We start from the raw sequence: 19,382 nt of genomic DNA on the forward strand, positions 1-19,382 counted from the left end.
TTTTTTCGCCTTTTTTTTTTACCTTACGAAAAAGGTAAACACAACACCGTCCATTCATTCGTTATGGCGAGACACGGCGATGAGCGGGGGGGGGTTAGGGCACCGACACACACACGTTCAAATGAGTATAAATAACTTTTTTTGGCAGCTGAGCAGTCAGAGTCAAGAACGAAGGCTTCCGTTCACGCATTGAGGACATTTTCATTGAGCGAATCTCCTCTTCTTTCTTGAATGAAACAAACATAAATCCGTCCAGCAGCAAAAGCCAGCGACTACAATTCCGCTTTTATTTGTTCGCAGACTATTTCTAGCTGTTTACTTCGCCAACGGTTCGCAAAGTAAACAGGAAAAAAAAGGACGAAACTTCATCTTTTATAACATGACAATCTCTTGGTCTAAAGCTGCCAAAGCTCATTGAGAAGAAAAGCAGTGCGATGGGTGTGTGTGTGTGTGTGAGGAGGATAGAAAAGCAACTTCCGTTTCGTCCGCCGTTACTCGCTTGATTTTTTGATACTCGTCTCTCTAAAAATAGATCTCGAGGCATCTAAAAACAGAGATTTCCTCCCCCCCTCTCCCAACTTTGGGAAATCTTTTCTTTTGTCCGGAAATAATGCACAGTTGTAGTAGTAGTATAGCACACGCGAAAACTTTTCCTTCCTAATTGAATCGATTCGAGTAGAAATGCGGAGCAAAGGAACGAACATCATTTGCTCTCTCCATCTCGATACGAGTTTTCTTATATAAACGTCCTTGATTCATGCAACGGTTTCACACACATACAATCGAACCCAATGGCCCTGGCCATATAATTAAAAAAAAAAAAAAAATACAAAAACCAGATCCTTTGTATTGGTCAAAAACGTATTAAACGACAACCCAGTGCACTCACGAGAAAACATCGTGACTTCGTAGAACGTGATGCATTTTTTTCTTCTCCCAATTTCGATATTAGAAATCGCCCCCCGTCTTCCCGAGTGACGACAAATCATAATACAAACAAACGTCTTTTCGGTTGTTTTTGTTTCTTTCTTAGAAAAAAATTCCTGGAAAAACAAAATAGACGAGGAGGAGGACACAGACACATCGACGATAATCACGTCCTCCACGAATTCCTTCCCATTTGAATTTTTCGATTCCATTGCTTCAGTGAACAAACAATCGAGTACTTTTTGCCAATGCATCTACGTCATCGATTTGGTATTTATGCTCTCCATTCTTTCCGCAGATGACGTCGAATCGAATAGCGAGGGAAAGAGCCCCCCCCCCCCCTTTCCCTCGCTATTGGGTAAAATGAATAAATAAAAGGAAAAAAAAAAAAATCAAAGGGGAATGTATCATTTAGTTGATAAAAAACCAGAAACCTCATTCCACCCACATCTCCCCAGTCCATTAGCAAAAAGTATTGCAGGGAGAGATGAGAGACGGAAGTAGGGCGCGGTGGCGTCGTGTCGACAAGCGACGCCACCGGAAGTCGGTCGATAACTTTGATTTCATTTTCTACTGAGCTCGCGCTCTCTCGCTCTCTGGGTGGGTGGGTTCCTAACATGCAGTCAACATATACGAGGTAAACAGTTACGAAACACACACACACACATACGGGAACAGAGAAAGAAACGTTCTAATTCAGGAACACGAGATTGAGGTATATATTTATATAAAAAAAAAAAAAAAGAGTTGGACTCTTTTTTTTTCCCTACTGCCCCTGTGGTGTGTCCACGGCACAGGTTGTCGTAACGAACGAATCGATTCACGTTGGGCGTCCAGCCAACTAGCATCTGGTTCGAGACCCCAGTCAGCACAAAAAGCTGACAATAACAAAAACAACATGTGGCCTGCCCTGGCGGTCCATTAAGCGCCATTCATTAAAAGGAGAGCAAAGGTGTGTCAGCATATGTGTGTGTGTGTGTGTGTGTGCATGAATGAGAATGACTACCGCGCCCTTCCTACATGCGACACGATACAACACGTAAATGCAGTTATCGAATAATGATCGTAACCATTCGCTATTTGATGATATGTTTCATTTTTTTTCATAGAATGCGAAGAAAAATAAAACGAATCAAATACTTAAATTGTTGAAACAGTAAAAAAAAAGAAAACAAAACAAGAAAAGTCAAATGTCAAAAGGGGAGACTCGTTATTTTTCAAGATGAGTTGTTCCGCGGGAATATTGGAAGAACCCTGGCTTCAAAGGACATTCCGCACCGATGGACACGTACACACCCATGGGCACACGACGGATAAAGCGATCTCATTAGTCGGTGCACAGATACACACACACACAAGCGCATACATATATATCTTTATGGTGCAAAGAAACGCGACGTAAGTGGGTGAAGCACGGCGATTCTACGAAGACGCCAAAGAAGCCACTACAAAAAAAAAGGGGGACGCCATTATTATTTTTTTCTATTCCAGTAGTTCCGTCGCCGTAATAGATCAATAGATTTTAATTTCCAGTTTCCTCTTTTCTTTTGCCTTTCCTTGATTTTTCCTTCCCCCCTTTTTTTTTAAGGAAGTTGTTTGTTTAGAAGACTCAAGACCAGAATCCCCTCTCTTCCGGCCATCCAACCATATCCATCCATCCAAGCAAACTGCTCACTACTCTTCCTTTCTTTTTTTTTTTTTTCTTTTCTTGAAGATTTTCATTATTTTTACTTCGTGTGTGTTTTTATTGATCATTCTGTCAGACAGCTTCCGGGCAGAGTTTACACATTGGCCCGCTGACTCGGCGCCGGGAAGACACTACCCCCTTCAGTGGGACGGAGGTTTCTGTTTACAACACCCATCCAGCAAAACACAGACGCTCCGCTTTCCGTTCCGGAGCGGGAGGATGACAGCGAGAAACCCGACCAGGCTTCGTCCTGGCGTGCAGCGCGTGTCGGAGCCGATTTCCGTATGCGTGAAGTGTCGGATGTTGTCCAAACCAGAAACAAAATAAAAAGAACGGACCCAACCCAAGACACAACAGATTAAAAAAAAAAAAAAAATGGCTCGTTCTCAGAATGAAACAACGCACTCGAGAAGTCATTCATTCATTCATTGGACCCAAGTATTCTAGACTCCATCTAAGCCCAGAGTCAATAGTTAAAAGAACTGGGCTGGGAACAAACGCTCACGAAAAAGCATGGGACGTGATGTTGGTTTGAGCCTTGGGCAACACTACACACAAAGGACGGACACAGTTACGAATTTAATAGAGTCCCCGAACCTCTCCGGATATTTAGAGCAATCAAAACTGTTGACTGATGTCAGCATTTTATTTCTTTTATGGGACCTTGTAAACTTGTATGACAAACAAATTTTTTACCCTACTGAAAAAGATAGAGAGAGAGAGAGAAGAAAAAAAAATCTCCCACAGCTTCCCCACAGCGATACGAAAAGGAAATCAATTAACAAGAAGTCGGGACCTCCATCAGCCGGATGCCATAGATCGAGGGAAAAACAAAATATAAAAGAGAAAGAAACAAAGCTCATAGAGACTTTACTGGAAGTCGGTTTCCAGTTCATGACACAGATAATTTCTGTCACAGAAAAACGGCCCAGTAAAGACGCCCATTTTCTTGTTTTGTGCGTGTGTTTAGCTTAGATAAAATGAAAAATACTAAAACACACAAAAAAAAAAACGTCGTGTTGCTAAACAAAACGATTGTGTTTGATGTCGTTTTTCTCTCCTGACATGTACGAACGCGAAAGGCTGTTTCCTAAAAGCGGAGGGGCTTCCAAACGTATTATGGAAACACAGCAACAAGAGCAGATGGAAACCCCTGACAACCAACAAAAACGTATCCTAGCTGCCATTTTCTGGCCTTCTTTTTTTACTTTCCTTCCTACTCAGCCAAGACAAACTTTTGATTTGATGTGAACAAAATAGTGAGCAGAAATGGAAAGAAAGAGGCCTAGCAACAAGCTTTTTCGTTTTGTTTTTCCTTGTCCATCGTCAAATTTTGCTTATACACCAAGAAAAACGACGCAACAGGGGGGACTCGGAAGAGTTCGAGCACTTGGCAATGTGACGGAGCTGCCATAGCAGCAACAGGCGGGCCTTAACGCCCACAAGAGAGTCAAAGGGATTTTCGATCCTCGCAAATACACAACAAAGAAGGAGCTAACGACAACGAGGAACTATGTCACCACTGGCAACGAACCCATCCGCCATATCTTTTCTCAGAAGCGAACAGCAAAACATCAATATAATCGATCTTTTCTTACCTGATTTGTTGACCAGCAGCCGAAATCTACGTCGCGTCGAAAACGTCTTGAGACTCTTGACGTCTAAGCTCCCTTACTCTCTTCTGCCATTAGACTGTGGTCGCCGGTGACATCTAGCGAATTCAGCATGCATTGAAATCAATGATCGATCGATAAAATACAAAACAAATCACATTTTCCCATTAATTATGACGTATGTAATAAATACTAAGCATACATAAACAAAATCTAGTATTTTTTCATCATTATTTTCTTGCGATCAATTTATTTGATTTCGTTGTTTCATTAAATTGTGCTAAACTGCTTTCAATGCTTGGGACTTGCATCAAGTTATTTCTTCGGACGACACGCTTCTGCCCTCTAGTAGTGAATTACCGAACGATTGCTAAATGTTGACTTTTACTAGCTGTCAATGCAGCAAATCGCTCTTTCTTTAGCCGTTTAGCTTTTGAAAGTCAAAATCGGTAATGATTAACACCACATGGGTCGAGATAACAGACAATCCTTGTTACGCTCCGTCGACTCTGAGGAATTTTGAGCGGTCTTAACCCGCGGGCTAGCCATAGAATGACCTTCAGAATGGGGCAAGGTCCCAAATCCAAGTTTGTTTAGCATGTAGCGTCTATGGTCAATCTGTCAGATAGGAAAGTGCCGAGTAAGCAACAGGTGCGTATTTACGATTATTAAAGAAAAGTGCATTACATTATATTTTAAGTCAACATTCCTTACACTGAAGGCACATTTCTGATCAAGCTATGTTATTTTCATGTTTTGCAGAATACTGCCAACAATATCTTTGAGGATGTCACTGTATACATCAGACAATCCTGTGTTTGCCACTTTCAGCTTCTATGCTGCATTAATGGGAGCGAAGACCCTGTTCATGGCTTTCCTAACTGCCCGCCAAAGATATCGTAAGATGGTAAGCAATCAGTCAGCTTGTTTAGGTGATTGGACTTAATTAACTGCTCACATTATGTTCTAAGGCATTTGCCAACCCAGAAGATGCAAAATTAAACAAGGGTAAAACAAAAACTGATGATGATGTAGAACGAGTTCGTCGGTAAATTAAACTTTATCCTGATTTAAATGACAGTACTGATATTTTTCATTTTCTGTTGTGTTTTTCTACATTTCTATAGAGCCCACCTCAATGATTTGGAGAATATCCTGCCTTTCCTTAGCCTTGCATTTGTCTACGTTGGCACAGGGCCGACTTTGGGTTGTGCCAAATTTTTATTTCGCACATTCGCCGCTGCAAGATTCCTCCATACGTTTGTCTACGCGGTTGTTGTCATCCCACAGCCAGCTAGAGCTTTGGCATTCTTTGGTGGAATGGTTGTAAACCTTTACATGGCTTATGCCATTTTGACGAGTTACGCATCTGCCCTCTAAATTGCTTCTCTTAATTATGTTGGTTGGTGCTCAGGAATTGTGCCTCAATATAAACGAGATTATTTCCAAATTCCATACTATTTTATACTTCAGTAGTGGTCCAGTTATAGAACCGCCTAGCTATGGAACCAACTCGATTATCGAACCGATTTTTCTTTGCCGAGTTTCGGCGCCATCGTCGGCCGGTTTTTTAACTAGATCTATGTTTTGGTGGCAGGAATATACTACGTGTTATGCAGTTTTAAAGGTGCAAATAAATATTTCTACAATTATTTTATTCAATAGTGTGAATTGATTCATCGGTTGAAAAAAAATTAGCGGAAGCTAATTCAGATGGAAACGATAAAAACAAATAAGCGATTTTGGTACTTTTCTCTCTGTACAAAAAATGCGGAAGCCTGTTTTAGGAGGACATTTGCATTGTAATAGAAAGAAACAAAGAAAATTACTATCATCTTTCGTTTATCATTGCAGCGATTCGAAGGCGGAACTCTAGTTCAGTAGTGCACAGCATAACCATTTTGGTATATGCCTTTGTATACATTTAACATCAAAGTTTGGGTAAAAATAATAAATTAATTGACGGTAGATGACTCTGATATCGAGTGTTTGGTTATAGAACCATTCAGTTATAGAACGTCATACAGGTCGGTTTTATAACTGCACCGGCACTGTATTCCTCAATTTCAATTTGTCATTCGTCAATCTTTTTGTTGTTTTTTTAACCTTTTTTTCGCAATTTTTAGTGCATCTTTGCTAACAAACAAAGAACATATATCTGTACCGAATAGTAGATCTGGTAGAAAGATGAACAACGCAATAAACGCATTTAGTCTTGAGTGGGATCGCTGACGTCCACAGAGAATTATTTTTAAAAACTGCTAACGCTGCGATACTTTCAAACAGGGATGGCCATGAGGGTATTTCAGTGGTGGCCCCCAGTTTTATAGCTTTTTGTGAACAGGCCCAGCCACGTTTAGTAATACCTGGTTCGTGGTAGCTCAAGCATTAGCAAAAGGCATAACCGCAATTCTTTTCCTTTTTAGTAATAATTTCCGCGAACCGCTTAATTTTGCACATTTTCCGTTGATCTGTGACGTAGCCTGATTTCTATGTCCACAGGCGTGATCAAAACAAAAACGAAACGCTAATGGTAAAGAAAAAAAAAAAACCAGACAGTAATATCTGCTTGACTGAGCGTATCCTTTAGCTTACCACTGGCGCATGCATGCTCATGCTCTGTAGTCACGTTGTGCCCCACAGTTTTTTAGATATTGCGTAACCTCATTCGATTTCCTTTAGAGTCTCCTTCGTGTAGTTGTGCAAAGTAAATAGGATTGAGACGCCACAAAATTTGTGCTCATCATACTGCGTCGAAAAACCCCTTAGGTTTTCATAAGTCGATCAGGCTACTTTTCTTTTCTGTGACTACAGAGATATCGACCGGTGAGAACCTTTAGTTTGTCTTATTACACTTTGGATTTTAGACTAGTATATAACTGTATTTAAGAGATTTGTTTACCTTGACGCCCGACGTTCTTCTTTTGTCACTTGTTCTACTATTTTGTGTATCGGAAAAATCGGATGACTTGTTGATTGCCATATTTTGTCTGTGCTCTTTAGTTGCTATCTGGTTCAACGTGATCTCATTAGGCTAGCATAGGCCAGGATTCAACAGCTTTGTAAACCTTGTTTACCAAATCTTGTTGTTATAATTAATTATTTAAGGCGTAACTTGAATTCGAAAACAAATCCAGCTGTTGTCGTCTGCTGTGATGAATATCTAATGATCCTTGCCTATTTTTCAAAGGAAGTCAGCGCAGTGTAGACGTGTTTTGTTTTTTGCTTATTGTCAGGACGAGATTAGAAACGTTTATGAGACGCGCTTAAGCAAATCATCTGATTTAGATTATATTTTAGCCTACTATTATTTAAGTGTGCACTTTAAAAGTTTTGAAATTGAACAAGTACTGGCCACTTATTTTATCAAAAAATAAATTCTTTCGGTGAGCTATTCTAGCACGTGCTTAGGGTGTATCACTCCAACGACCAATCACGATCATGCAGGCGTTCTGGCTTGGCCATCAAAGGGGCGTGGTTCAATCCACCTTCCGCAAGTGGAGGCTCCAGAATCGACCACCGGTTTCAACCGTTCCCACAGTGGTAGTTGCATCGCGGAGTATCGTAACGCCAACCCAATGCCTGGAGTCACAAACGTCATCATCTCTCCCCTCTCGGCAGCGTTCCATTTCGTCTCCTTTCGACCACCAGCCAACAACCGCTCCAACCACACTGTTGTTTTCCCCCGCTGCGAAGAAGCAGCATTCAGTCAGTCACTTCCACACACACAGCTGTCAGCTAGCTCAATCGCGTAAAGGTATGGGCATTTTTTGGCACTGTGTTTGGCTGAAAGCAAATGAGCCTAATTCGCATGGCCGAGAGCCTACGATATTATTTTCAGCTACGTTCTGGTTGGCACAGGTGATTTAATTGGACGTGAAGAAGTCATCTACGTTCGTCGAGCCATGGCTACCCTTGCAGCTCAAAGTCACGTAGATCTCGTTCTGAATGTTGATAACATTAATCCTAATGTCAAGGCTATGGAATATGCTGTCAGAGGGTAGAGCATATTTTTATGTAAAGTTTTTTAAAAATAATATTTAACTTTAATTTTTCCACTCTAGACCTCTCGTTATTCGAGCCGGAGAAATTGAAAAGGAGCTGGCTATGGTACTTTTCCTTTTTTTTTTTTTTTTTATTCTTATCTTTGTTGACTCTTTATTGACTGATAGAAAATATTGGCTATAGATAAGACAAGGTTTATTATTTTTTAAACTATCACACTTGTACTTTAGTTCGATGGCCTCACCAACAGCACCGGCGACTAATTTTAAAATGAAATTTTCAGGGAGTAAAGAAACCATTCACCGAGGTCATTAAGGCTAACATTGGCGACGCACAGGCGATGGGACAAAAGCCAATTACCTTCATTCGCCAAGTACTTTCGTTGGTAGCCTACCCGGATTTGCTGAATAGCAAGGAATTTCCCGAAGACGTCAAGTCCCGAGCTCGAGCCATTCTCGAATCCAGCAGGGGAAGCGCGGGTATGTCACTTGATTGATGCCACAGACAGTTAGCTTAGTGTAATTAGAAACTTCGTCGATCGCTTTTGATTATTTATCATTTTGGGCTAGCTCCTGGTTTGGAACTTTGCTTCTACAGTTCGTGTTTAATAAATAGGTCTAAACGGCCTTTCCCTCTATGCGCGCCACGCATAAAGAAGGTCGATCATGGTGATTTGACGGAAACCAACCCCAGTTTCGCTTTCTATTTCCAGGCTGTTACAGTGATTCAGCAGGATTAGAACTTGTTCGGAATCATGTGGCCCAGTACATTGAGCGCCGCGATGGGTTTCCCGCTGATCCAAACAACATTGTTCTTTGCGCCGGAGCTTCTGAAGGCATCCGAGTAAGCGTTTTATTCGTTGATTTCGCTACGTAGTATTTGTCACTAGTAAATAATTTTGTCTTTTGTTTGTTAGTCTACGTTGAAGATGTTATCTACAGTAAGCGGTCCACGCACCGGAATCATGATCCCGATTCCACAGTATCCTCTTTATTCAGCTTCCATCGTCGAATACAACATGGAACAAGCTGGTTACTATTTAAACGAAGACAATGATTGGGGTCTAGATGTATCCGAACTGGAGCGAGCTGTAAATGAAGCACGCAAACGGTGTAACGTTCGCGGAATCGTTGTAATCAACCCTGGAAACCCAACCGGTACTACCAAATTTATTAGTAGAACGCCCATTTCCTCAGAGAGAAATCTATTATCGTTGTTCACATTTCTAGGTCAAGTACTTACCCGAGATAACATTGTTGAAGTCATCAAGTTTGCCCATAGGGAAAAACTTTTTATCTTTGCTGATGAGGTGAGTCATTCCAACAGCAAAATGCAAAGGAAACCTTCTAAATTTTGTTCTTTCTTGAAACTAGGTGTATCAAGACAACGTTTATGCACACAACAGAAAATTCCATTCCTTCAAAAAGGTGACGAAAGAAATGGGTGATCCATACGACAAGCTAGAATTGGCCTCTTTCCTATCATGCTCCAAAGGTACAGAATTTAATTCGATATGTTGGTGAGTGTTTCTTTTGGAATTCTTTATTAGGCTATATGGGCGAATGTGGATTGCGCGGCGGATACGCGGAAATCGTCAATATGGATCCGGCAGTTAAAGCGCTTTACTTGAAAAGTATCTCTGCAAAACTTTGCCCTACAGGTAACAATATAGTTTGAATTAATTTCATAAGATTACAATTTTTTAAATTTTGTTTTATTTTTTTACTACTATATGATGATATCCTTGGATGTCCAGTTCTCGGCCAGGTAGGCTACTGTTATATTCTTATATTGCTTTGGAAATGGGAATCTGAAAAGCTAGCATGTTTTTTTCTCTCTTTCTTTTGTCATCAGGCTGTTATGGACTGTGTGGTTAATCCTCCACAACCTGGCGAACCATCCTATGAACTCTTTAGCAAAGAAAAAGCAGCCGTCCTTCAATCTTTATCTGAGCGTGCAAGCATGATTGCCAAATCGTTCAACTCGATTCCCGGCATAAAGTGTAATACCGTTCAGGGAGCAATGTACGCTTTTCCAGAGGTAAACTACTTATGTCAGTAAGTAATGTATTCAATATGTAATTTTTTTATTTTTTTATTTTCTACGTCAGGTTAAGATTCCCGAGAAAGCAATTGCCAAGGCAAAGTCATTAGGACAAGCACCGGACGTTTTCTACGCTTTCCAACTACTCGAGCAAACAGGAATGTGTTGCGTTCCTGGATCAGGATTCGGGCAGAGACCTGGAACTTACCACTTCAGGTAAACTAAAGGTCATTTCACCCAAAACAGTTTACATAATGATTGTTTTTATAAAACTTATTTGACAGGACAACCATCCTCCCTCAACCAGAGAAACTGCAAATCATGTTGGACAAATTCCGTTCCTTCCAAGAGAGTTTTATGAAAGAATACCAATAATAAGTAGCACATTTCCTTTTCTATCACTTTAGTAGTTGTGCTTTATTTGGGATCACAACACACATAGGGACGCAACACTTATATGCAACACTTTATGCTTTTTGATGTTCTGTTTTTTGCCTCCATTGAAAGCAAACCTGGCATCAATCAGTCCAAACACCACCAGTGCCTTTTGCGAATGTATGGTTTCTCGTGTGTTCAGCCGTTAAATGTATTTGTTTCCTTTCATTAATCGGCGCATTTGGATACGAATATAAAATTTTTTTAAAATGTATGAAATAAATTTGAATCCCAAAGTGTTCGTGTACCATGGAAATTCATTTGGTTATAAAGCAATGCGATCGTTAAAATTAATATAAAAAATTGGTGGGTGGACTATATTAGACGCTTTTCGTGTGTAAAAAGAGACTAAATTCGCAATACATGACTAGGCATACACGACTACAACCGAATTGTCTTGATAACCAGAAGACAAGACAAGTGAAACAAATAATATCAATCTTAGAACGAAAAAGAAAAAAATCTAATGACTGAACCAAAGAACAAGAAAAATTTGAGCATCTGCGAATCAAATTGTACGGGTTTGTTTGAAAACGATTGGTATGCCAGCCACACCACTAATATGAAGAGCCGTAACGATCTAGCGAGTTTTTGGTGTACGGGAAACAGTGGGATTTACCGACCGTTGACAAGAGGTACCAACTAGATTGCTATTAAGTCGACTCGTATTCGATCGAGAAGCACTTGCGTTAGTTGTCCGCACAGAGTTAGGCCGTAAGGTTTCTGGCACTCCTCGGTTGGACGACTGAACATTGGATATTCCTGAGGAACGCGGAGTTCCTGTTGTTCTAGCGGCAGCTGTTGGGCTAATTGGGTTTCTCCCTCCATGTATAGTAGCCCGTAAAGTAGTACGTTGTAAGGCTCCAGTATTCAGACCAGCATTGGGAGCACGGCTTTTGGACGACACGTCACCACTTGCAGTGGCAGCGTTTAAAGAATGATTTCTCCTTAAACTATGTCTTGGATTAGGCCTGTCCGAAGAATTCTTTGGATAACTATCAAGGGGATCAAAGAATCCCATTTGCATTATGCTGATCTGCTTAGTTTTTGGTATGGCATCCCACGCAGAGCATTTCGTTGCCATGCCTACTCGTTGAATCAGACGGTTTTCTACTGCTTTAAAAAGTCTCTGGATGAAGTCAACATAAATAGGATCCAGAGGTTGCTGATCTTCACCAAGCTTGAGAAGTTCATCAGTAATTTTTTCAAGAGCTAGATAAGACAAGCAAGCTTGATCAACAGGTAAGTTACAGGCAGCTTGAAAGATGATAGCTTCCACGCTACCCAGACTCCAGGTATCGATTTGGCACAAAGATTTAAATCTGCAACAAAAGAAAATATAGTAGATAGCCAAATCCAAAAACCATCCCATTTAAATACTTGGCTGAATGAAGAGTATCACGAAAATGTTGCTGCATGAATGTCATGCAAGATGTTGTGAGACTTTTTACCAACATCTTAACTGGTTCTGCCCATTTTACTGAAGGGAGAATTTGCTGTAGTTGTTGAGTTTTTAGAGTTAAGTCAATGATATTTTCAATATTCTAAGAACAAAAACCATAACATTAGTTCCTTGCTGTATGGAAATGTTATCTGAGTCAGATTTCCACCATAGAATTTTCAAGGGATTTAAGACAACTTTGTTGAAGTGGTTCTGGAAGGCAAGAGAAAGGTCTTGAATTCCAAGATTCAAAAAAATGTTTTGTTATCCAATTCAAACATTTGGTTCTCACTTCTGCTAAATAGTAAATTCTGTCAAGCTGCAGTGTGCTCATGACACCTTCAATACAATCTTTACATGGCTTTATGCAAAAAAGTAAGATTATCAGATTGTCTCTAGAGTTGAACAGGAACAGATTTCCTACCTTGTGAAAATTGTGACAGACTGTAACAACCATGGTAGAACTGATCAATTCTTGAAGAGACTGAAGGCCAAGCATATCTACCAATGTGATAAGTTCCCCTATGTCATGATTGGTGTCAATTGACTGTTTGGGCTTGTACATGTGTTCAACAACAAATTTCACAGATTTGAATGAGAATCTGAATAAACAAGAAAACTAGTTCAGTATTAATTAAAATGTTATGTAAACTTTATATCTATACATGTCCAGAGTAATGACTGAGGATTGACTTTCAATCCAGCTACCATCTATAATGGCAGCAAGGTACGGACAACTCCTAACAACCGATTTGTGTGCTTTAAGTAGGCCATCACTGGTTTTCAAAACTATATCGGCCTCGTCGTCATCTATTTCATAGGACTTTTTTTGAACTATTTCACTAATCGCAAGGTTGCAGGTCGAGCTAGTTAGACAATCCATGATTGCGTTTCATCAATTTCTTAAATTCTTTATTTCTGTGAAGTTAGATCTCGCCTGAAAACCTGTGTAGCATACTGACAACTTGCGAAAGTAAATGGGTAAGAAATTAACATTATAAAGAGTGACAGCAAAATACCAGCAGACGACATAATACATTAGAGACATCTACTGGAAGACCCTAAGAAAATCCAGATACGAGAGCGCGCAGTAGGTTCGAACTTCGAAGTCTGAACGAGCTGAATGGCAAGGATTCAACGACGTGTATTACTGTATTAAACTAACTATATTATAAAATCACTTTTCTTTTCATAATAAGTCCTGAAGGTCATCATAAAATGTGGAAAAGTAAACCAGTTCTCGTCTTCAATAATGACTTGAACAATGAAGTGCTTCTGGAAAGACTAGGGCGATCTTACCAAATCCATTGTGAGTTATTTAACAGAAGGGAAAAGGAACAATAGACTTAATGAGTTTTGCAAACCTTTGACATGTTCAAATCAGATTCACAGGATTTGTTTCCATTCTCCTGCTATTTCCCTTCTTCCCAAGTGACTTTCTTGCTTATAGACTTCATTCAGGACTTTGAGCACTGGACAGAAGATGAAGATTTTGATAACCAAAAAATGAACTGGTGATACATTTGGATTTTATCATTCATATGCTTTTCACGAAAAGTTCTCCTGTATATTTGAGTAAAATAGGCTTGCTGAATTTGTCAAGACCAATGATGGACCTCATCTCATATACCTATGCCCTAAAGTTGATGAGCTTGTCATTTCTGTTTCATACGATCTTCAAAGAAGGTTTTAAGACCCTGTTATAAAATATTTTGCACTAATATTCACTTACCTTGATATACAGCATTGAAATTATAGTTGCTAACAAGAACATATCATTTGGATTTGCAACATCCTGGAAAGCTGCAGCAAATTACATGGAAGCAGCTGCAACTGTAAGTTGTAGCATAAGAATTCTTTAGGTACATTGTTATTTGCCTTTTGTAACTTAAATCTGTACTTGGGTTTAGAAACTCTCTATTGAAAGCATAGAAGGTGAATATTTTACAGGCTATCAAAAGGATTATAACTTTATTGCAAAGGCTGAGAAAATTAAAAAAGCTTGTCTTTACTTAAATAATGCTGGTCTTTAGCAGCGGTAAGTAGAGATTTGTCTAACGTCGCGTGTTCTGCGTACACCAATTCTTAAATGTTGATGCTATATGCATATGCAGAAGCCACCCGGCCCCCATTGCTACGCGTATCGTCGAAGAAATCTCAATTGATTTATGAAAAGATCCAATAATTTGTGGCCAGGATGTCTTTCTTATTTATCAAATATCCTGTTATTTGCTAAAGATTTTTCATACAAAATCCAACAATGTATAATTGATAATTGTTATTGACCGTTCCGAAAACTAAAAGACTTTTTAAACAACCATACGCATCCGTAATTTTACAACAACCTTAAAGGAAGGCCTGAGACAATTTCAGTACAGAAGTAGTGAAAAGACAATAGTTGAGTGAGTTTGGCCCGTCAAGAATGGTTACCATTAGCCCTTAATTGACAAATACATTTTTCCTTTAATGGTTTGCTTTACGGGGTTGATTTTTTTCAAAATTTGGGCAATGTGCGGAACAAGCTGTTCTGAAGTCAAACCAGTTCTCTTGCTCTTGAACTTTTGGAGCAACTCGGTTGTTGTCATGGGTTTGCGCGATAAGTAGCGCCTCACCGACTCTTCATTTACTCCTTCGTTAGCACTGCATTGGAAAAATAAGAATGAAAATAAATTATTTTTTAAACTCTAAATTTTAACATTTGTGTCGATGGTTCATCAACATACCTGGAAGATGATGCAGCTGAAGCGGCGGAAGCCGCCAAGGCCGCGGATGCCATTTCCAATCGTGGTTTTTTTGCTGCTTGTCCTAAAACAGCCTCTGACATTCCTTTCCGTTTACTGTCGGATAGAGTTGTTTCAGGCTGTGGGATTAGTGGTTTCGTAGGAGTGGCTGATCGGGAACTGTTTGCACTCCCCCTTAAGAATGGTACAAAAGATATTTAATTTCAGCAAAAACCGTAAAATCCATGGTACTCACGATTTCATTTTTGGGCTAGGTTTAGCCTTCTCTAATTCGGATCCTGAGGTATCTGCACCGCTGTCACTTGACGATCCTGAAAAACGAGTAAATCGTTAATCAACTATTATTACTATTTTATTTTTAAGTTTCAATTTAAATTGCTTTAAACCAGTCGTACCATAGTCTTCATTACGGGGCTTTTTATCTTTATTCTTCTTTTTCTCTTTTTTCTTCTTCTTATCACCTTTTTCGTCTTTGGAAGGTTTATCACCTGGCTGATCTTCGGCGCCTTCAGCATCTTCTTCTTCTTTATCTTTGTCTTCTTCTTCTTCCTTTTCTTCGTCCTCATCTTCTTCGTCCGAATTGAGTAATTTGCGCAGCGCATCTTCTTCGGCAACACCTTTGAGTCCATCCTTTGCTTCTTCTTTTTCGACATCACTGGAACAAAGAAAAAGTTAGTTCATCTGTTACGAGAAATATCTATCTCTCAAAGTTGTATCTAACGAATGGCTTACCTTTCATCGGCGTCGGAGGACGAAATGTAATCTAATTCTCTGCCTTCGCCATCGCCATCGTCACTATCTTCAAGAGCCTCGTCATCGGACGCATTCTTTCGCTTCTTTTTCGGCTTAACTGGTTTTTTGCCTTTCTTTTTCTTTTTCTTATTCTCGCCGTCATCGTCGTCATCATCACCATCGCTAGAATCGTCATCAGACGAGGCCATCATGTCGTCTAGTTCGTCCCCAAAGCGAGAATCTGAAAACAAGCCAAGATGTTATGGTAGTAATTGTACCATTATTTTTATTTATTTTCTACTGTACCTTTAACTCCCTTCTTTTTCTTGCTCTTTCCTTTGCCTTCACCTTCTTCTTCTCCCTCTTCTTCGGCATCTTCATCCGCTTTCCGAAGTCGTTTTCTCATCATAACATTGAACATATTGTATGTTTTGTTTCTCATGTTGTATCCCTCCTCTGCTTCCTCAATGCTAAGAGGTTTATAATTTTGAACTGCTTGAAAGCTGTATTGCTCCTGAACTGGAAATGCCTCAAATACACCGTCTGGCGCTTGTGTAAAAACATAGTATGAGGCATTCTCATTAATACCGCCATCTCTTACACCTAGTTTCATGATAATAGCATTGAGATTACCTTCATTGCAAGTATCGTCTAACTACATTTAAATGCTTTATACCTCTTCAGAGTCTAAAGCAAAAAAAAATATAAATCTCTTTGAGTTACCTCTGAACTTCTTTCCAGTTTTCCCTCCATGTTGCAAAATCCAAGGTTGATTTTCAGGATTGTATTTCTTACTAATGATGCCATACTTTTTCCGTCTGGCTTCTTCACGTGCCTCCCTACCATATTCACTGCCAGCACCAAATTTGGGCATATCTTCATTAAATCCTTTAAACTGGACTTGGTTGTTTTCCCTTTCCATTTTTGTATGTGTCCATTTTGTAAAATCAATACCCATTGAGCCATTGAATCGCATAATGGCAAGTTTCTTATTTTGGTTCCTATAAATAACAAAAAATTTATCACTGCAACAAAGTTAGCATTTCTTTCCAATGAATATTACTTGGGTACTCTAATATCAATATTCTGTACAGTGGGAGCAGGAACAGGAGCTGATCCACCAGCAGCAGGAGTCTAAAATTGTATAAAATTTTTTATAGGAATCCAACTGTTTTAAGGAAAATATATGTTACTCCATTATTGGCAGCCATGATTTAGTTTAAAAAGGCCGCACACAAACTAGGATTTTGTTAAGTTCTTTGGACTAGTCTATGGTTTGTAATAGGTCAGTGACAGACGGCCACAGGCAAAGGCTGCAGGGTCACGCCTATTTCCCCCCGGCAGCCGGGGGGCGCTAATGTCAAAATGTGCTATTTCCCCCCGGCTGCCGGGGGGCGCTAGTGAAAAAACTGTCTATTTCCCCCCGGCCAGTAGGGGCGTTGGTGTTTAAATAGCTATTGCACACCTGAATCAGTGAACACAATCAGGTGGATACTACGGGAAAATACAGTACAGTAGTTGTTACTTCAAGCAGAGTCAACACTGACCGCTGCTTCAAGTAAAAGAAAACGACCAGTAAAAACTAAAATTATGTAACAAGTAGCTTGCTTGCTTGTTATTTAATTTTATTTCACCTGATATTTTAATTTCGATAAAAAGCAGTACCCAGTACATAAGATAACAACTGTGAGTCAAATTTCTTTGTGTTTCTTAATAGTTAAAATACATTTGATTAGGATTTTAATTAATACAAATTAGGTTTTAAATACACATTTAATTGGTCTGTCTGTGCAGCACAGGCTTCGCAAAGGGCACAGCGCCCTTTTTGCTGTCGGGGGGAAATAGACAATTTTGACACTAGCGCCCACCGGCTGCCGGGGGGAAATAGATTTTACCTTCTTACAATGGAAATTTTGAGAGCCGGTTCAGTTAACGTCTGCTAGTCTGGCTAGAAGATGTGTTGGATAGACATGCACGCACCCTAACCACATGATAGAGTGTGAAGAAGTCCTTCTTTTTTTAAGTGTATCTATATAAGAAATCCAGATATGGTTGATAGGTTACTCATTGTTCAATTATATATAAATTTTGTAATATTAATCAAGAGAAAGTGAAATCAATATTTGTTTTTTCAATATCAACTTTCAGATTTTGTAGTTCCAAATCTAGTCGCGCCATGGAATTGGCTTACTTATCTATTTTGAACCATGTCATTCGTTTATCGTCGTTGATATTGTTTTTACTGTGGAAAGCTACACTAATGGCGTTACAATTCTCCGTCAGACAAATTGGTGGAATAGTTTACCATGCATTTACTTTGTACAGAAAAAGGTTCCTGAATGTTTTCCCTAACAAACCAGCAGTTGTTTCAAGAAACATAGGCAAGTTGTTTCGTATTTGAAATGTATGGAGAACATAACCCTGTAATCATTCAGGAGTGATTTCTCCGATAGGTTGGATGCTGGGATTAATGCCTGCAGTGGCAACAAGTGTAAAACCTGATGAAGAAAAAGAAAATAAGAAACATCTTATTTCTGAAGCAGACATCTTGTACAATGAACATTCCTACACAAAATTGAGGAATCTTCTCCTACAGTATAAGGTAAATAATATTATTATTATTTTTGTATTGTCAGCTAAAAACTGATGTGTTTCAGGGAGAAGAAAATGCTGAGATCCTGTGGCGACTAGCACGAGCGACATTCGAAGTAGCGAAATTATCGTCTAGTCCAGCAGAACAAAAACAACTGGACCTTGAAGCTTACGGATATGTCGAACTAGCGCTACGTATTGATCCTGAAAATTTTGCTGCCCACAAGTGGATGTTTATTTTGTTAGACAAAAAAGCCTCCTATGATGGCTTAAAGGAACGTATTTCACAGTCGTTTGCCGTCAAGCAACATATAGAACGAGCGTGTGAACTTAACCCGAAGGATGCGACTTCTTTTCATTTGCTAGGCTATTGGTAACAATTTCATCATCTCTTATTCTTCTAACAACTAACAATTCCATTTAAGGTGCTTTTCCGTTGCTGAGTTGCCATGGCTTCAGAGACAAATTGCCTCAACGTTATTCGCCAAACCTCCCGTGTCTTCTTACGAAGAGGCTTTGCAGTATTTTTTACGGGCGGAAGAAGTTGAACCGAACTTTTATAGGTGTGCCTTTTGCCCAATTTTGTCCAACGCTAAAAATTTCTAAATCTAACATTATCAAAATCTTTTATTTCAGCACGAATTTGTTGATGATTGGCAAAACATACTTGCGACTCAAAAATCGAGAAAAAGCGATTGTTTACTTGACGGGGGCGCGAGATTATGCAGTTGCCTCGTCTAAAGATTTGGAGGTGATTTAATACTGCGTTTGTGTCTTTTTACGATCTGACGTAATTTTGTATGTTTGCTGACGTCACAGACGAAGCAGGAGGCAGCGAAGCTATTGAATTCCATCTAAATGCCTAAAAAGGCGAGTTCCAAGGTCGTCACACCCAAGAACATTTACTTTATCCCATCCATTTGTATTTACCAAAAATAAATACGGCTTGTTATGTTTGTCCCATTACCTTTATGATGCAATACTATTTTTGTCAAAACAGATTTAGTCGTGCAAGAAGAAATAGTGCAATGGTCACGCCGAATTTCCCCGTGTGTAATGTTTACGAATACAAAGTTCATTCAGTTGTTCTTTCGGTCTCCCATAGGTAGCGTTGTATGTCCCCATTTTCGAAATGTATGCTAGGCTAGAATCCCCGCGAGCCAAAC

General features: G+C 39.6%; 6 protein-coding genes and 1 long non-coding RNA gene across 12 annotated transcripts; 4 read left to right on the top strand and 3 right to left on the bottom strand.

The window, feature by feature from the left end:
* Window positions 1–1,984: 1,984 nt before the first annotated feature.
* On the bottom strand, window positions 1,985–4,565 carry LOC123470736. The gene is made up of 2 exons (XR_006644481.1): window positions 4,213–4,565; window positions 1,985–2,372 (listed from the first exon to the last, which is right to left on the bottom strand). It is a non-coding gene; the product is annotated as an uncharacterized LOC123470736 (long non-coding RNA).
* Window positions 4,566–4,731: 166 nt separating this feature from the next.
* On the top strand, window positions 4,732–5,879 carry LOC116919815 (microsomal glutathione S-transferase 1). Its single transcript, XM_032925870.2, has 4 exons — window positions 4,732–4,878; window positions 4,990–5,134; window positions 5,199–5,275; window positions 5,355–5,879. Exons 2-4 carry the CDS (start codon window positions 5,015–5,017, stop codon window positions 5,605–5,607), a joined length of 450 nt encoding a protein of 149 aa, XP_032781761.1. The 5' UTR covers window positions 4,732–4,878; window positions 4,990–5,014; the 3' UTR covers window positions 5,608–5,879.
* Window positions 5,880–6,915: 1,036 nt separating this feature from the next.
* Window positions 6,916–10,948, top strand: LOC116919800 (alanine aminotransferase 2-like). 2 transcript variants are annotated; one of them, XM_032925834.2, is made up of 14 exons: window positions 6,916–7,053; window positions 7,628–7,984; window positions 8,089–8,227; window positions 8,292–8,337; window positions 8,516–8,711; window positions 8,945–9,075; window positions 9,149–9,389; window positions 9,462–9,541; window positions 9,606–9,726; window positions 9,782–9,892; window positions 9,989–9,999; window positions 10,087–10,272; window positions 10,343–10,491; window positions 10,560–10,948. In XM_032925834.2, the coding sequence occupies exons 2-14, from the start codon at window positions 7,669–7,671 to the stop codon at window positions 10,648–10,650; spliced, it is 1,818 nt and encodes a 605-aa protein (XP_032781725.2). In that variant the 5' UTR covers window positions 6,916–7,053; window positions 7,628–7,668; the 3' UTR covers window positions 10,651–10,948. The 2 variants fall into 2 exon arrangements, with proteins under 2 accessions (XP_032781725.2, XP_045027371.1); XM_045171436.1 differs by lacking the exon at window positions 6,916–7,053 and having other exon boundaries at window positions 7,843–7,984; window positions 8,069–8,227.
* LOC116919805 lies at window positions 10,848–13,177 on the bottom strand. 2 transcript variants are annotated; one of them, XM_032925852.2, is made up of 5 exons: window positions 12,817–13,175; window positions 12,576–12,753; window positions 12,321–12,512; window positions 12,091–12,254; window positions 10,848–12,032 (listed from the first exon to the last, which is right to left on the bottom strand). In XM_032925852.2, the coding sequence occupies exons 1-5, from the start codon at window positions 13,032–13,034 to the stop codon at window positions 11,291–11,293; spliced, it is 1,494 nt and encodes a 497-aa protein (XP_032781743.2). In that variant the 5' UTR covers window positions 13,035–13,175; the 3' UTR covers window positions 10,848–11,290. The 2 variants fall into 2 exon arrangements, with proteins under 2 accessions (XP_032781743.2, XP_045027374.1); XM_045171439.1 differs by lacking the exon at window positions 12,321–12,512 and having other exon boundaries at window positions 12,817–13,177.
* Window positions 13,178–13,284: 107 nt separating this feature from the next.
* On the top strand, window positions 13,285–14,620 carry LOC116919813. The gene is made up of 7 exons (XM_032925867.2): window positions 13,285–13,303; window positions 13,359–13,460; window positions 13,536–13,665; window positions 13,736–13,837; window positions 13,896–13,986; window positions 14,062–14,189; window positions 14,266–14,620. Exons 2-6 carry the CDS (start codon window positions 13,370–13,372, stop codon window positions 14,182–14,184), a joined length of 537 nt encoding a protein of 178 aa, XP_032781758.1. The 5' UTR covers window positions 13,285–13,303; window positions 13,359–13,369; the 3' UTR covers window positions 14,185–14,189; window positions 14,266–14,620.
* On the bottom strand, window positions 14,415–16,978 carry LOC116919802 (general transcription factor IIF subunit 1). Its single transcript, XM_032925837.2, has 9 exons — window positions 16,818–16,978; window positions 16,688–16,758; window positions 16,348–16,625; window positions 15,931–16,227; window positions 15,625–15,865; window positions 15,288–15,547; window positions 15,128–15,203; window positions 14,875–15,066; window positions 14,415–14,791 (listed from the first exon to the last, which is right to left on the bottom strand). Exons 1-9 carry the CDS (start codon window positions 16,833–16,835, stop codon window positions 14,584–14,586), a joined length of 1,641 nt encoding a protein of 546 aa, XP_032781728.1. The 5' UTR covers window positions 16,836–16,978; the 3' UTR covers window positions 14,415–14,583.
* Window positions 16,979–17,093: 115 nt separating this feature from the next.
* LOC116919810 (regulator of microtubule dynamics protein 1) lies at window positions 17,094–19,301 on the top strand. Of its 4 annotated transcripts, none has more exons than XM_045171440.1 (8): window positions 17,094–17,310; window positions 17,419–17,683; window positions 17,773–18,005; window positions 18,060–18,226; window positions 18,282–18,589; window positions 18,642–18,779; window positions 18,853–18,967; window positions 19,036–19,301. In XM_045171440.1, the coding sequence occupies exons 2-8, from the start codon at window positions 17,673–17,675 to the stop codon at window positions 19,072–19,074; spliced, it is 1,011 nt and encodes a 336-aa protein (XP_045027375.1). In that variant the 5' UTR covers window positions 17,094–17,310; window positions 17,419–17,672; the 3' UTR covers window positions 19,075–19,301. The 4 variants fall into 4 exon arrangements, with proteins under 4 accessions (XP_045027375.1, XP_045027376.1, XP_045027377.1 ...); XM_045171441.1 differs by having other exon boundaries at window positions 18,078–18,226; XM_045171442.1 differs by having other exon boundaries at window positions 17,419–17,675.
* The last annotated feature ends 81 nt before the right edge of the window (window positions 19,302–19,382 follow it).

The sequence above is a fragment of the Daphnia magna genome, linkage group LG3, assembly GCF_020631705.1.
Source record: "Daphnia magna isolate NIES linkage group LG3, ASM2063170v1.1, whole genome shotgun sequence".
Lineage (NCBI taxonomy): Eukaryota > Metazoa > Arthropoda > Branchiopoda > Diplostraca > Daphniidae > Daphnia > Daphnia magna.

Bases quoted from the DNA above. Each gene is read 5' to 3' on its own strand.
- LOC116919815 (XM_032925870.2), top strand. From the start codon at position 5,015: ATGTCACTGTATACATCAGACAATCCTGTGTTTGCCACTTTCAGCTTC. The intron at 5,135-5,198 runs GTAAGCAATCAG...TTATGTTCTAAG, and splicing joins GCCAAAGATATCGTAAGATG to GCATTTGCCAACCCAGAAGA. The intron at 5,276-5,354 runs GTAAATTAAACT...ACATTTCTATAG, and splicing joins GATGTAGAACGAGTTCGTCG to AGCCCACCTCAATGATTTGG.
- LOC116919800 (XM_032925834.2), top strand. From the start codon at position 7,669: ATGCAGGCGTTCTGGCTTGGCCATCAAAGGGGCGTGGTTCAATCCACC. The intron at 8,338-8,515 runs GTACTTTTCCTT...TGAAATTTTCAG, and splicing joins TTGAAAAGGAGCTGGCTATG to GGAGTAAAGAAACCATTCAC. The intron at 10,273-10,342 runs GTAAACTACTTA...TTTCTACGTCAG, and splicing joins CAATGTACGCTTTTCCAGAG to GTTAAGATTCCCGAGAAAGC.
- LOC116919805 (XM_032925852.2), bottom strand. From the start codon at position 13,034: ATGGATTGTCTAACTAGCTCGACCTGCAACCTTGCGATTAGTGAAATA. The intron at 12,513-12,575 runs GTAGGAAATCTG...TTTTGCATAAAG, and splicing joins TCTGTCACAATTTTCACAAG to CCATGTAAAGATTGTATTGA. The intron at 12,255-12,320 runs GTGGAAATCTGA...TTTTGTTCTTAG, and splicing joins AATCCCTTGAAAATTCTATG to AATATTGAAAATATCATTGA.
- LOC116919813 (XM_032925867.2), top strand. From the start codon at position 13,370: ATGTGGAAAAGTAAACCAGTTCTCGTCTTCAATAATGACTTGAACAAT. The intron at 13,666-13,735 runs GTGATACATTTG...TGAGTAAAATAG, and splicing joins GATAACCAAAAAATGAACTG to GCTTGCTGAATTTGTCAAGA. The intron at 13,838-13,895 runs GTTTTAAGACCC...CTTGATATACAG, and splicing joins TCATACGATCTTCAAAGAAG to CATTGAAATTATAGTTGCTA.
- LOC116919802 (XM_032925837.2), bottom strand. The intron at 16,626-16,687 runs GTAATATTCATT...TGTTATTTATAG, and splicing joins ATTGATATTAGAGTACCCAA to GAACCAAAATAAGAAACTTG. The intron at 16,228-16,347 runs GTAACTCAAAGA...TCATGAAACTAG, and splicing joins AACTGGAAAGAAGTTCAGAG to GTGTAAGAGATGGCGGTATT.
- LOC116919810 (XM_045171440.1), top strand. The intron at 18,006-18,059 runs GCAAGTTGTTTC...GTAATCATTCAG, and splicing joins AGTTGTTTCAAGAAACATAG to GAGTGATTTCTCCGATAGGT. The intron at 18,968-19,035 runs GTGATTTAATAC...CTGACGTCACAG, and splicing joins CCTCGTCTAAAGATTTGGAG to ACGAAGCAGGAGGCAGCGAA.